Below are 16,325 nucleotides of genomic sequence, written 5' to 3' on the forward strand. Positions count from 1 at the left end.
TGCTGACAGGTGTATAAAATCAAGCACAGGGCCATGCAATCTCCATAGACAAACATTGGCAATAGAATGGCCTCACTGAAGAGCTCAGTGACTTTCAACGTGGCACCGTCATAGGATGCCACCTTTCTAAAAAGTCAGTTAGTCAAATTTCTGCCCTGCTAGAGCTGCCCCTGTCAACTGTAAGTGCTGTTATTGTGAGGTGGAAAAGTCTAGGAGCAACAACTGCTCAGTCGCAAAGAGTTAGGCCACACAAGCTCACAGAACGGGACTGCCGAGTGCTGAAGAGCGTAGCACGTAACAACCGTCTGTGCTTGGTTGTAACACGCAAGTCCTAAACTGGTTTGGTGGATGCCAGGAGAACCTGCACCAATGCATAGTGCCAACTGTAAAGTTTGGTGGAAGAGAAATAATGGTCGGGGGTTGTTTTTCATGGTTCAGGCTAAGCCCCTTAGTTCCAGTGAAGGGAACTCTTAACGCTACAGCATACGATGATGACATTCTAGATGATTCTGTGCTTCCAACTTTGTGGCAACAGTTTGTAGAAGGACCTTTCCTATTTCAGCATGACAATGCACCTGTGCACAAAGCGAGGTCCATACAGAAATGGTTTGTCGAGATCAGTGTGGAAGTACTTGGCTGGCCTGCACAGAACCCTGACCTCAACTCTATCGAACACCTTTGGGACGAATTGGAATGCCGACTGCAAACCAGGCCTAATCGCCCAACATCAGTACCTTACCTCACTAATGCTCATGGCTGAATGGAAGCAAGTCCTCGCAGCAATTTTCCAACATCTAGTGGAAAGCCTTCCCAGAAGAGTGGAGGCAGTTATAGCAGCAAGGAGGGGACCAACTCCATATTAATGCCCATGATTTTACAATGAGATGTTCAACGATCAGGAGTCCAGCTACTTTTGGTCATGTAGTCCATGTAACATTGCGACGCGAAAGGGAAACCGACGGTCGTATTCTATTGCAGCAATACATTGTGATTGCGTCACGAGTGAAGCACGACCAATTGTTTGATTTGATGGAGATAACAATCTGATTGATATTTAAAATGCCTCAACGTCATTAACCCTCGCACCACTATTAACTATTAACACATCATCTGCATGAACTGACAAGACCTTGTCATAGAAAACCCCGGGGTTGCCGGGGTTACAGTAAGCTATTTACTAATGACTTTTAAATATGAATCACATAAATATTGATCTCTTTAGTCAGCAGTCATGCAAAAACGAGAAATTATAGCATGTAAAGGGCCTCCCGGGTGGCGCAGTGGTCAAGGGCACTGCATCGCAGTACTAGCTGTGGCACCAGAGACTCTGGGTTCCGGTTGCGACCTTCCGGCCGCAACCGGGAGGTCCATGGGGCGACGCACAATTGGCCTAGCGTCGTCTGGGTTAAGGAGGGTTTGGCCGGTAGGGATATCCTTGTCTCATCGCACACTAGCGACTCCTGTGGCAGGCTGGGTGCAGTGCATGCTAACCAGCTCACCAGGTGCACAGTGTTTCCTCCGACATATGGATGGATGCGCGCTGTGTTAAGAAGCAGTGCGGCTTGGTTGGGTTGTGTTTCGGAGGATGCATGGCTTTCGACCTTTGTTTCTCCCGAGCCCGTACAGGAGTTGTAGCGATGAGACAAGATATTAACTACTAACAATTGGATACCATGAAAAGGGGGTAAAAAAGATATATATAAAAAAAAAAATGATTGGATGTAGAGAGAGCATAACTAATACAATATTCAAATGCCCTCCAGTGGAATGGTTTCATCATTACCCGCTGGCCTGGCGCCCGGCGGGTGTGAGATCAAGGAGGCATGTTGAGCAGGAGGCATCCTGCACAATGCAGGACTAGACCGACGAGTTGCTAGCCTAACACTGTGCACCTGGTAACCTGGTTAGCATGCACTGCGCCCAGCCCGCCACAGGAGTCGCTAGTGTGCGATGAGACAAGGATAGTCCCAACAGAGAGCGCTAAAGCTGGAGCAGATGTATACTTGTTCTAATTAGTCCACTTAGTGTTCTGTCTGAAACACTTTGGGTAATTGAACATGATTTAATTTACACCTCTCCTCCGCAGACATTACCTAATTCTACTGTACTGTAAGTGTTCAGTGGTTTTATATAGGCTGTCTGGATTTAAAGTGTGCTCAATATAAAGTGTGCTCAACATATCATTTGTATAATGAGGTGTGGATAACTATATGTGTGTGTATGCTTTGTGTGTGTGGTGCATGTATGGCTGGTGTGTGTGTTTGTGTGTGCCTGTCTGTGTGTGTCATGTACCTGCGCTGGGCCGCTGCGGTGAGCGACACTAGAGATTAATTACAATGTGACGGTGTCTCCTCTGTAGCTACCTCAGGGCTGGAGCTGTGATTTAGATAAATCACATCGTCCACTTCAGGGCTAGAATGAACTGCTGTAGATTTATATGGGCCTGGACTGCAACATGATATGGATGGTTTGGGCTTCAATTTAACATGCAATACTTTCAGCAGTTCCACATATGCAGAACGAGGGGGAAATTACTTACAACAAACAGTTAATTGGATTCGAGGGTCTGAAACAACGGAATGTTAACATATCATTATTTCTGTGGACACAACCATCCTTTGTTGACGCTGGTTAGCTCAGTATTGCTACCGGTGGCAGTCAGTGCTGTTTATGATGAGGGAGGACGTTATTTTTATGTTTTTTACACAAAGGTAGGTGCACACAGGTCGAGAGAGTTTAACTACGGTGTAATCATTAGTCCAACAGTGGCAAACGAGAGTTTCTTTTTTCCACAGAATCAGCATAATGATTACACCTGGAACGGTCGTCTGATGAAGAAGGATCGGACCAAAGCGTGGTAAGTGTTCATGATTTTTATTAACACTAAACACTTGAACAAAATAAAAAAGTGAGAAACAAAACTGAAACAGTCCTGTCAGGTGCAGAACACTAAACAGAAAACAACTACCCACAAAACACAGGTGAGAAAATGCTACCTAAGTATGGTTCCCAATCAGAGACAACGATAGACAGCTGTCCCTGATTGAGAACCATAGCCGGCCAAAACAAAGAAATACCAAAACATAGAAAAATGAACATAGAGTGCCCACCCAAATCACACCCTGACCAAAACCAAAATAGAGACATAAAAAGCTCTCTAAGGTCAGGGCGTGACAACACCCCTGATCACCTTAAACACAGTTCACTTTCATAGCATCCTTGTTGTATTCCTTCTCACCTCTATGCACTCTCCTCCTTTCACCCTTTCCCTTCTTTTGTGGACTTCAATGCACAACACATCAGCTGTGTGTGATCAGGCGAAAAAACTTTTCCAAGCCAAACCATATCATAACCTCTACACACAGCCTACAACGTAGTCCCCATTTGAACTAAAGTAACGTTCCTAGTCAACATAGCTAATAGAACTAATGTGTTAGTAAACCCGCTACAAATATGCAGTAACATTACAGTGTATAGTCAGTAAGCAGTTTAGCAGTTACACCGGCGGGTCCCGGTGGAAATAAATTCATCAAACTATCCTCTCTCCCTCTCTCTCTCTCTCCCTCCCTATCTCTCTCTCTCTCTCTCTCTCTCTCTCTCTCTCTCTCTCTCTCACTTTCATTACAAAACAGAGTGTTTTGATCAATTATTTGTTGACGTGAATATATTTAGTATAGTTTTATCTAAAAAGTAACTTTTTAAATGTTTTAAACATTTGATTTTATTAAATTCACTGAGGAGGAAGGTCCTCCCTTTCCTCCTCTGAGGAGCCTCCACTGATTGCTACCTACTAGGAATGCTGGCCAACCTGTAGCATTAAAACTACAGCTGACAGGTAGAAACAGTACTGCTGTGATGACATTATAAATAGTCTTGCTTGCCTGACTCATAGCGATCCACAATGGGAAGAAACTACATGATTAGCCTCTTAAATATGTACCTTCTGGGCTGACAACGACTTTACCAATCAACCAAACAAGTCATCTCTGCAGAGTTGTTCCTGACAGCTCGAAACAAACAGATGGGAAATGGGAATGAGACAGCGATTATAGAGTCGTTAGAACTGAAGTCACAGAGCAACAGAGCCAGAAGCTACAGTGTTAGGATATTAATGGGAGTGTTGCACTCACTGGCAGCCTCTGTCAGTGACTTGATCTGTTCTTATAGCCCTGGGCTGTTTGGTAGACTTAACGCAATCCTCCTCCTCATAGATAATAATGGGCAGACTGAGGCAGGGTGTTGTTTTCCCCCCCCCTAGTCTGGAATACTCAGCATGGGAGCAAAAATATCTGTTTGGGCCACAACTTGTGCACTTTGTTTTTGAATGATCATAGTGATAAAAGTAAAAAATGATTCTCTCTGGGAATAATGCATGTTAAAAAGACATCATATTCTCTCTGAATTGTAATTCGTTGGAAAGTACCTAACTATGCTGTAGCTGTGGTTGTCTCTTACAACAGGTCTTCGGGTGGAAAACTAAACTCGTAATAACTTTTGGGAAGTTTCTAGAACAACCGTGATTTGTCATAGTGTCATGAAAGCCGGGACAGCTTGTGCCGACGCACACACTCCATGCGGGTGGTTTATATCATAGCTTCAGTCCAAGCTCCTGCATAGCTACCCGGCACAGCAAAGGAGGTTAGTATCCCCATCCCTACTGTCCTCTGTCTCTAGCTGAACCACTGCTTTGAGCCCAGGACTGCTCCTGTCCTCTCATTTGACAGTGATTAAAAATCTCTCCTCTATTACAGTAGAAAATAGAAAAACCTCAGAAGAAGAGCGTCTCTTCCTCTTCCCACTGCCGCCGCTTCCTCCCCACTTTATGACAGCTGTGACAAAATAACCAGCCCTCTCATTATGTTATATGCAAACAATGATAAAGGGGACTGTATGGAGATGTCATGTTCGACAATCAAGCAGGGGACCTCTGACACGCAGCCACCAGCGTATAATAAAGTGGGCCTGACTGCCGCGTCTCCTCGACAAATGACACCACACTTAATTTGCTGTGCAATGTTCCTGTAATTAGAGTGAATTTGGCACAGGCACGGGGAAAGACAGCTAGATCAAGGTCTTGATGAATTAGGGGTCCACTGTCAAGATCAAATCACATTAATCAAGGTGGCCGTGTGTAGAGACAGGTTTTTCTACCCCCTCTACTTCCCTGGTGCTGTGATAAATAGCCCTGCTGAAGCCAGGCAAACAGTATGTATCACCATCAAATCTACTGAATTGAAATGGAAATGAAGCCGAACACTATTTCCAGAATTCGATTGACTTTTTTGTGTTTTACCACTTTCGTTTTTAAGATAAAGGTAACGTCTTTACTATAGCAAAGTCAAAGAACGTTCTGGTTCAATTTCCCTTGTGAAAGAACTGAGATGTCGCTACCAAACCAATCGTGGCCACTACTAACCAAGCTAATCATCCAACGGACGGCACAGTAACCTGAAAGTTGAATGAATGTACATGTAACCGTCATAGAACCAATTACTATGCTGTACTGGAGACCTCTGTACGGTGTGAGAGCGTAATGATGCTGTTTTCTTGGGACCAAACAGATTAGGACCACTATAACACAGTAATGAATACAGGACTGTTGTTGGTAGAGGGGGAAAGGTTGTGTGTGTGTGTGTGTGTCTGTGTGTGTGTGTGTGTGTGTGTGTGTGTGTGTGTGTGTGTGCGTCATGTCATTTGTGATGGATCCAGCACTGTATAGCTAACTAATGGAAAGAGGATGTGTATTGGCTTGCCACAGGCTAGTAGGTTGATACTTGGCAAAAAGCAAAGCTGTCCCCCATAATCATCAACTGTTATAGGAAATGAGGTATGTGAGGAAAAATGAACTGACATTGGATAGTCATTTGTACTTTTTAAAGATAATAATATTTAATCTGGGCAACACTTTTGCTCTCATCCTTCCAGATGGAAGGTTGCCCTTTAAATGCTATGCAGTGTAAAACAAGGCCATCTAATAGCTAATTGCTATGTATTAGTGTAAACAGCTTGTGTATACAGTAGAGACCAGCCCGAAGAAGACTTACCCATGCATGGCATGTAGGGTGTGGGGTTCATAGTGATATCTTCCCTCGTGGTGACGCATGTCAATCGGGATGGGCGTGTGGAACGTCGGGAAGACGTGGTGCGGGGCTGCAGAACAGAGAATAAGAGGGTGAGACGGAGAGAAAAAGAGTTCGGACTTAAAAATAAGAGTTGGGCTTCTCAAAAGCTACGTTTCAAAGGCAAAACGCGGCTACAATAAAGCAACATGAATTTCAGAGCAAGCTGAGCAGTTTTGCCTAAAATATTGGCACTATCGCACAAGAGGAGTGGAATAAATAAATAATCAAAGTCATCCTAAGAAATCCTACATCTTGAACATAAAAGATCTCCAACTGGGCTTTTGACAAAGACCTGCAGCTAGTCAGTCTTTGAACTAAGGGGGATGATGGACTGCATCAAGGAGAACTGGAGCCCGACGCAAACCGTGCCTGACAGCATTGGGAAGAGGCTTCTTCTTCTAGCCCCCTGCAACAGCAACTACCCATTCAAACAGTAACAGCACGGCCCTCATCAGACGTCTGAGCAGGTGGTAGACAGTAGACTCTGTAGACAGCACTGACAGGGTAGTATACTGTACCCAGCTACTCACTCAGTCACACTCTAGTCTAGTCGAATCAAATTCCCGAAATGCCACAGTATTATTTAGCTGAGAGAGAAATCATTATTCAGGGTTATTACAGGCTCAGAGACAGAGCCCAATGAAACACACATTAAATCAATTCTAGTTTAATTTACTTACGATATATTAGTACATTTACAAAATACAGTCAATATTTTGTAATTGAAGGTCCTTTCTCAGCAGGGCTGTTGGAAGAGACCTGATGCGCTAACTTTTGTGTAAGACACACAGATCATTTTAAGGTACTTTTCAATGTCACGTTACTGTATTATGGTTAGCATGAAACGGCTTTAAAAACAGCTTTACAGTCTCTTAACCAAAACCAGACCCAGGGACACAGGGATTGTATTATTTATGTCCGGAAACACAAGAGAGCACAGCTGGCCACGCATGGAAAATTGAAAAAAAAAAGCAAGAAATGAAATGTAGCTTTTATCAGGTCATTTTTTATAAAACATTTTGATGTAAGTCATTTCAAGACAAATTTGAGGGCCTCAAAAGCAGACGGTCGAGGAGAAGGACCGTCTCCAACCGGGAACTCCCCCCCCCCCCCCCCATACTAAGGCACCGGTCGGTCCAGGATCCAAACCAACAGGAGGCATCCCTCTCCAGGCCATACCCCGCAGCAGCTGGTCCTACTTTATGTTTTACAAGAAACTCCCTGGCTGAGATTGTTTCTCCATCCAGAACCTGTTGAAGTGAAAGCTATGCTGCGTCAAATGCAACAGCATTGCTGTGTTTCACTGCAGCAATTTCAAAAGCAACCCTCGATGACTCTGGCCTGAGGGTGATCAAATGGAATTCAGTGAGGAGTTTAGAAGCTAAAGTCCCCCTCTGTCTCTCTCCTGACCATACCTCTTTAATGGAGAGAGTGCTGGGCAGGCAGGTCACTCCTGAGGAGCTGAACAAGTTCTTTGTACAGAGAGGGCAGAGTTTGTATAAGCTAAGGACACAGAGGTCAGAGGACAATGTGGGCGGAGAGGAGCCAGGACAAACGTCTTATACTAGCATTCACAGAGAAGACCTCTGGTAATCTGGGCTGAAATAGGAGCTTCTCTGTCCACCCACCACCACAGAGTGGTTTCTGTAGCGACCACAACTGTTGGCCTGTTTGAAAAGGCTTCGTTATAGTGGAGCGTCCCATTTTTGGGAAGACTTGGAGCTCTTTCTAAACATCCCTGTATGAAAGCCAGCGAGAGGGGACCTGCGTCACATCACAACCAGCAGTAAAGTACCTCGGACAAACAAACAGCGAGAAGTCAAACCGCTAGGCAGCAATAGTAAAGGTCACGAGATGTGTGTCACAAAGACCGTTTCCTTGTTTGCAAATACAGAAGTTACAGAGTTGCACATTTCACTTGACAGGTCATAGATACTGGGCAGCGTCCCACCGAGTCAGAAGGGACTGTTTATAAAGTGCTGAAAGGACAGGGCCGTTGGAAGACTGGTTCTATTTTAGCGTCGTTAGAGGGATCAGACTAGGAAGCAGGAGAGGAGCTTAGAGAAGCGCGGAGGAGGAGGCAGGAAGTGCTGGCTATTTCCGGCTTACAGCCGTCCACCACCGACAGACTGTATACAATGAGGAGAAGAAGAGGAGAAGAATGGTGCATCCTTCATAAACAGTCCCAGCTTCCATTATTTAGTTCCCCCCTCTTTTTAGTAATGTCCCACACCATGGAAAGAGAATACTCTCAGACTGAGATCCAACCTCATCGAGGCGCCACTTCACACAACGCCATTAATCAGCTGACATGGTCACAGTCTTTTCCGTAAAACAGTCACTCGTGTTATTTTCAGAGCTCCACAAAAAAGTTTTCCCCCCTTTTGTTTGAGATGAACAAGGACCTTGTTTTAATTTGCAGATCTAATGGGCCTCCGTTCGGCCGGTACCTACACCCTTCAGTGAGGTATAATCCCACCCGCCCCCTGTAAAGTGTTCCAGTGGGGTAAAATGAATGTTAGCAGGGCAGCACTCTGACAGCCGCGGCAGCTCCATATTTAATGACTTGTATTTTAATTATGTCCCTCATTCACCAGGTACACAATCTTCCTTGGCTTTTCTCGACAGCCTCCTTTTTTTTATCACCGGGCTCAGTCGTACAGATAATAAACTTCTGGTTTAAGGTAATTACTTAATCAGGACAAACCTGTGTGTTAAGCAGCGCTATTAAGCGGTGTGGTGATAAATCAGAGCTGCAGTCGATGGTGTGATGCTGCTGGGCGATTACATCCACGGTCTAATCAGTCTCTGGGAGACCCTTGCGGTCGTTAAGTACCTAAATTACACAAACAGCGTGCTAACAACACGGTGCTTGACGCGAGGCCGTGGAGGAGGACAGAGGAGGCCCATCGGGATGTTTGTTAATACCAGCCAGGCAGCCACCGGCACAACGCAGCATGCTCACCTTCTGCACAGTGATGCATGGAGGTTATTGGTAGGTGGCTCAGGACCTAGCTGACGAATTCTGATATCCCCCCCCCCCCCACTCCCTGTCCCGCAGCTCATGGTGGGGTTACCGTAAATATTACACTGAGGTTAACAATTAAAATTGACCAGTAACAGGGAGGACGGTGGAGCTTTCGGTGTAATTCCTTAGAATCACATTTGTATTTTCAAAGCTTTTAAATTGAGAAGCTACTGAGAGCTATTCCGAAAGCCAATCTGAAAATCTAAAGCCGCTTGTTCCCCTGCCATCTCCCAGAGTGCCGTGCAGCACGAGGCCCTGTGTGTAGCAGTAGTTGGCATGGGGTTTTGTAGTTAGGACCCCAGGCAGATTGTACTGGAGGTATTTCCTGTTTGAGTGAGGCTAATTTCCCCTGTCATTCTGCTAGTAAAACAGAAAAGCTTTTAATTTCACTGCTGAGGTCTCTCCTCTCAGGATATCCATTAATCCCAGTGAGCCCATTACGCCATCCAGATCTGGGATCAGTTTGGACCTGAAACAAGAGGGATGTTATTTTTGCCTGTATAACAGAAAAGCAATAGGACTGTCAACACCTGATGAAAGTATATTCTGACTTAAAGACAGACACAGAAAGGATTCCACTCTGTATAATTGTGGGAATGTCCCTGAGTGGATGAAATAGCATGAAGAGTTGGAATGTTTTTTTTTACCATCAAATGTGGTTTTAGTCCTCCAGGCCAGTCCAGATCAGGCAATGTAATGTACAGTATGGTTCCATTAGAACCCAGTGTCTCTGCATGTGTGTGTGTATATGTGTGGAGAGGTGTGTGTGTGACGATGAGAAAGTGAGAGGGCCTGCTGCGGTGCTCCACCAGATGTAAAAACAAATGTTATCACCCAAAGACTAATAGATGTGAGGGCCTAAGCACCGGGACATTCCAACACAGCTTCCCCCATGGGGGGATTGGACCCAGTCAGTGAATCAGGTGAACACATGCAGCCTCCTGAACTCTCCAGAGCGCTCGCCTTTTGTTCTCCCCCGCTGCGTGTGAACAATGGACCTGTCTGGGTGATAGAATAAACCCTGCTCAGGGTTGGCCAATCCCCCAACTGGTCCACTGGGTTGACTGGCTCAGGACGCCCATGCTGCCTCTTCTGCCTGCCTCGGGGCTCTCTTAGGGCTACGCTACAGACAACGTCCCCCCCCCCCCCCGAGTGGTGAAGCCTTTTGTTGACACGTGAGAAATGTGGATGGAATTAGTGGCTAACATGTACGCGTGTGGAATTAAAATAGCAGCTTGCAGTCATTTTCATGTGTGATTGATTCTAGCGGGCTTATATAAAGTCATCCGAGTCCTATGTTTAAAAACAGGGGCCCAGGTCACATTTTACTGATGTGTTTTGTCATACTTATGAACACCTGTCAATGTGAGTTTCCATTGTGAAAGATCAATATCCTCCGTTCTCACAGATGAAGTCACTTTTCCGGAATAGGTCAGTGAGTGTTGAGTGTGGGTGTTGGGAGCTGCTTCGTTCCGTCATGTTTAGGTGACCCAGTCCTGGCTACTCTTTGTCTCCTGTCCCTCCCCGACCCCTCAACCCCTCTCTCCCCCATTATCCCCTCCCGTAATTCACCCCCTACCATTATTAATGCTGCATTAACTTGGCCTACACTTTTAATGAGCCTGTTTTGGTTTGCACCCACTCAACCACCCTGCGCAGTCACACAAAGAGGCCTATTATTCTGGTGCCTGTCCCACAGACAGGGGAGAAAGACACAGTCTTCAGATAGATCCACTGCTACAAGACTACGGAGAAGACAGACAGTGATCTGCTGAGGGGAAGGGAGTCGGTTAGTTACAGCGGCAACGCTCCTCTGTTTTAGCATGTTGTGTTTAAAACAGCTGTGGAGCATTGTTGTTGTGCCGCCTGCCTGCCTGTCTGTCTGCTGGAGTTTTGAATGTCAGGTGTGCTTTGCTTTATGGTGTTTTCGGCCAATAAAAACAGAACCCCGGGCATGTTTCCGTGACGAACACTTCAGAGGGGGAATATGACTCAAGCATGAGTCACTCACACAACAGCTTTAAAGGCCCACTCTGTGGTAGAACCCCACTAGAAGACTGCATTACTGAACACCACAGTATCTCTATGCGCTGTGGCTGTCGGACTAAATCGCCTCTTCAATTGAAAAGCAATGACAATACGATCGATCAGTCAAGTTACCATCCTTATTCTAGAACACACAATTACATTTCTTAAGCCATATGTTTTTTCACCAGAGCTTGCATTTTTTTTGTTGCTAGTCTCTAAAACTAAATAAAGCTCAGACACCAGAGAGAGGAAAGGTATAAACAAGCGTTGGCCATCTTGAGACAAAAGCATATACCCTCAAATAACCACTCCTCTTAAATCACAATACTCTGTGGCATTGTGCAGACCTGCTGGAGTGGGGCCATTTCCTGTGTCGTGGGGACGGGCCTGTCCGTCATGTTGTCAGACTACAAAGTGAGAGGAATGGCCTTGGAATGCTGACTCACACAAGTTCTGTCCCTGCACTGTGCTCTGTGGGGCGCCGGCCGGGTCCCAGAGGCCCCTAGTGTGCATGGCAGGTACAGATAACGATCTGTGGCCCTGACCCCTCTGACTCTCTGCTCCCTGCGTTCCCAGATCACCCTATAACGCAACTCCCGCTGGTACCCCCAGGACGGGGCGCGTGATGCCCAAATAATTTGAATACGGTCCAGAGATCAGCTGGCTGCCCCTCCTAGATCTCCGCTCGGTGCTGTCCTCTGCTCTCCTCTCCTCTCAGCAGAAGAAAATCACACAAGTCTACAATGAGAAGGTATGAACGTAACTGAACATAGAATGGAAACGTTCCAAGGTCATAACAACGACCTTGATAAGGAACAGGAGAATAAAGAGAGTTAATGCCCTTCGTGGAACGTTTTCAAACAAACAGGACAGAGTAAAGACAATAAACACACAATGTTAATGAGAAACAAAACTCTGTTAAAAAACATAAAGACCCTAAACGTACTATTTTATTGGCACTAAAAAGAGGCTTGCCTGCACCACACGTCAGCTGTTGTTATCACAACAGTTAATGAGAAACGTCTGTTGTTTTATTTAAAGATGACCGATGCCAAAACATTTTTTACTCAAGTATTTTTTCCCTAACATGTGAAAATCGCCACAAAAGAGTTTGCATGAACAGAAAAAAACAAAGACTTAATAATTCAGCCAGGCTTTTTATGGAGAGATGGCGGCAGGAGTCTGTGAAGCCTGTAGCCTCACTAGCCTGTGAATCCCAGACTAGTGTTTCTGACTAGGACCAAATATCACTCCCCTGACCCAGCTCCTCCACTGCCTTTCTTTCATCCAAATTTCTTTCGATGTTGCGAAGGGAGCCTGCTCCATTCTTGCTCCAGCTCTGCCTATGTCACGCTCACTGCTGTCGCTCTCACTTCCGCACTAAGCAGCAGGCCAGGCCACACATTACAACAGCCAACAGGTCTCAGCCAGGAGGATATCTCCACTCTAGTCTCAGACCCCTGGCCAAGAACTTCAGTCACATCCCTTGACATGTTCTGTAGTCTGGCTGCAGTAGCAGCTGCTTGTCTCTGTGTGTCAGTAAGCTACATCCCACCTAGCTTTCCTTTGGTCACACACACTAGACTATTCAAAACCTCTTTAACGTTCTGGCAAATATTGTTGAACAAGCCCTGTGCACACACTGTTTGTCGGCTGAGGGGCCTGGATGAGGCTGGGGCCAGTCTTTTCTTAAGGCTGCTGCAGTGACTTGACTCCACCACCCTCTCCAGCCATCCCTCTTTCTCTCCCTCTCTTACACATCCCCAATAGGACACCCCTGACCCCTGTAATTCAGGGGCTGAATACCAATCGCAGGGGCACAAAAAACCCAGGCAAATAGAGCAGTGTGTAACGATAAAGTGCTTAGCCTGGGAAAGTCGTCGCCCACACAAAGAGAGAAGAGTACACAGTCCAACCTGAAACTCAAGCCTCTAACATCTAACTGACTATGAGCTTAACAGAGATCGGAACAACAACTCACAATCAGATAAGGGATATTTTAACAAGGAATTCAATCCGTGGAGAAATCACCGTTTTGAATTTCCGTTTTATTAAGCAATCAACTAAAGCAGCGGTAGGCAACCCTGTTCCTGGAGTGTTGTGGGTGCTGCCGGCTTTTGTTTCAACTCGGCACCACACCTGACCAACTGAGCTAAATGATCAGTTCGGTGATTGCCTCAATTCAACACACCTGGTCTTCCCGGTCGGTTAAATCAAAGACACGAAGTCCCGCAGGGTTTCCTGGCCCTGAACTAAAGGTTAGTGCTTTGAGATCCCGAGGCAAACAACACAATGGCCATCCATTGCCCATGAGACAAGCTATGCAGTATGATAGACTGTGTCATTGTGTGGTCATTAAAGTGAGACGTTGTTTGAAAACCTCTTCCTTCAGTCATTATAATTAGACCATGTATCCATGACTTGTGAAATTCCGTCGTTAGAAAAGGATAAATGAACAACGTGATTTGTGACCTTATTCTAGTCCGGGCCTGCTTAGCTAGTTAATTAGTGTGTACACGCTCAAGCATTTGGTGGAAGACAAACCATGTTACACCAACAATTAGTCTACAGAAGGACCATTGGCCTACTGAGCGCATCAGAGACAGTAACAACAAACACTACACTCATTTCATCCCATTTGTCGTATACCTTAATTAACATGCCTACTGTACAGAAAGAACATTAACGACATGTATAATCCCATGGTCAAATAAAAGACACTCAGAATTCTGCTGCTCGGGCTTGAACCTTTCACTGCAGTGGGCTAAATCAGGGTCACCGAGTGTTTCTTGGTCTTGAACCAGTCTACTTTAAAACAGAAGTGTACGCCTCACACACATGGTTACGGGCTTGAACAAAGAAGACACCTGTACCATGTCAGATATACAGTTGAGTTTGCATCCCAATAGTATACTTTATATACATCACCGAAGGCTGAAATACAACAAAAAGGTTTGACATAGAAACACTGGATTTTCGTTCGTATAATTTTATAATTTTGGTCATTGACTGCAGTAAAGGGCTACAATGGAGTAGCCTCATCCAAGTTTTCCAAATAATACTATAATCTTGAGCTGCACTCTCAAAAGAAAGAACAGAACAGTGAAGGTTTTTACCAACTGAGACCCTGATTGTGAATTGTCCTCAGACTCAGCTACTATCAATCTTACCAAGCCTGGGTACCAGGCTCTCATAATTACATGGAGTAGAGCTCAGTGATTCCAGTATCATTTGAGAGAGGAAGGAATCCCCTTGATTGTGATATGTGGGGCCAAGCTTGGGTCCTGCTGACGTGGAGAGCGCGTCTCCCTAAACCCTGCTTGCTGCATCCCACCTGTGCGTGTGTGTGCGTGCGTGCGTGCGTGCATGCGTGCGTGCGTGCGTGTGTGTGTGTGTGTGTGTGTGCGTGCGTGTGTGTGTGTGCATGACTATGGGGCCACAGCCAAAGCAGAGAGAGTGCTGCTGTGCGGCACCATCAGTTCTACTCTGGTTACACCCCAGACGCTGGGTCGGCTCTGTACAACTACAACCTCCAACCACTACAAGGTAATAGAGCTGACAGGTTGTCAGATATGATTGAGTTTAGCCTTCAATGAGAAATGTGTCATGACACCCACAGCTCAGAGACAAGTTTTTCCAAAATGTGTTCCCGCTGTGTTTTAAGTTGAGTTCCAACCACATGGGGTAGAGATAATATTTAAATGAAAAAGCTAGCATATGAAGTAAGTTAAATCAGACAGATTTTGTTGGTCAAATTATTTTGTTAAATTTGCGTATCGGTAGTTGATCTTGAACTCAAGCCAATGTAGAAAAGGTCCATCCATCCCTCCCCTGTTTTTAGCACACTGTTCAGTGAAATCTGCAGGACTGCTAGCCAAGTCATTAGCTAGTGAAAACAGATCAATCTCTCACTATTTAGTCTCCTTTCACCTTCTGACTTTCGACATCCTCCACTTCACCGCCGTCAATGGAAACCCTGTGTGCGACTCAGATGGCACCCTACTACCCTATGGGCCCTGGTCAAAAGTAGTGCACTAAATAGGGAAAATGCTGCCTTTTGGGATGCCCCTCTGCCTCGGTTTGCCCTCCCTGCCACTTCACTCAAGGGCCACTGGGTATTTAGATTTTCTCCATGTCTGTTCTGTCCTCATTGGAATCTCCTTCCCCTTCCCTTCTCGTCCCAGGCCTTTTTTTAAGTCAGGCAGACTGACTGATGATGGGGAATCAGGAGAAGTGGCAGTGATGGGAGGAGGAGAGGAGAGGGAGAGAAACCCCCATTTGGGGGAAGTACAAAGAGTCTCATTGAGAGGCAAGTCTTTCTTCAACCCTGAGGGGAAGAGACGTTCATTACCGGAGTGGAATACGGTCACCTTCGTTGGGCCTAGTTCTGTCAGTTCCACTAGAGGTTGGTGGGACTTCCCAGCTCTACTGGGGTCTAGTCCTGTCAGTTCCACTGGAGGTTGGTGGGACTTCCCAGCTCTACTGGGGTCTAGTCCTGTCAGTTCCACTAGAGGTTGGTGGGACTTCCCAGCTCTACTGGGGTCTAGTCCTGTCAGTTCCACTGGAGGTTGGTGGGACTTCCCAGCTCTACTGGGGTCTAGTCCTGTCAGTTCCACTGGAGGTTGGTGGGACTTCCCAGCTCTACTGGGGTCTAGTCCTGTCAGTTCCACTGGAGGTTGGTGGGACTTCCCAGCTCTACTGGGGTCTAGTTCTGTCAGTTCCACTGGAGGTTGGTGGGACTTCCCAGCTCTGCTGGGGTCTAGTCCTGTCAGTTCCACTGGAGGTTGGTGGGACTTCCCAGCTCTACTGGGGTCTAGTCCTGTCAGTTCCACTGGAGGTTGGTGGGACTTCCCAGCTCTACTGGGGTCTAGTCCTGTCAGTTCCACTGGAGGTTGGTGGGACTTCCCAGCTCTACTGGGGTCTAGTTCTGTCAGTTCCACTGGAGGTTGGTGGGACTTCCCAGCTCTGCTGGGGTCTAGTCCTGTCAGTTCCACTGGAGGTTGGTGGGACTTCCCAGCTCTACTGGGGTCTAGTTCTGTCAGTTCCACTGGAGGTTGGTGAGACTTCCCAGCTCTACTGGGGTCTAGTTCTGTCAGTTCCACTGGAGGTTGGTGGGACTTCCCAGCTCTACTGGGGTCTAGTCCTGT

At 46.2% G+C, this 16,325-nt stretch overlaps 1 protein-coding gene across 1 annotated transcript in view; it reads right to left on the reverse strand.

Annotated features, from left to right (window-relative positions):
• Window positions 1-16,325, reverse strand: part of LOC110497104 (zinc finger protein GLI2) — a 91,286-nt gene that overhangs the window by 45,736 nt on the left and 29,225 nt on the right. The window contains exon 3 of the mRNA XM_036952397.1: window positions 6,045-6,150. Coding sequence (XP_036808292.1) covers window positions 6,045-6,150 — 106 coding nt within the window. The remainder of the gene's footprint in view (window positions 1-6,044; window positions 6,151-16,325) is intronic.

Source organism: Oncorhynchus mykiss, chromosome 18, assembly GCF_013265735.2.
Source record: "Oncorhynchus mykiss isolate Arlee chromosome 18, USDA_OmykA_1.1, whole genome shotgun sequence".
In the NCBI taxonomy this organism is placed as follows: Eukaryota; Metazoa; Chordata; class Actinopteri; order Salmoniformes; family Salmonidae; genus Oncorhynchus; species Oncorhynchus mykiss.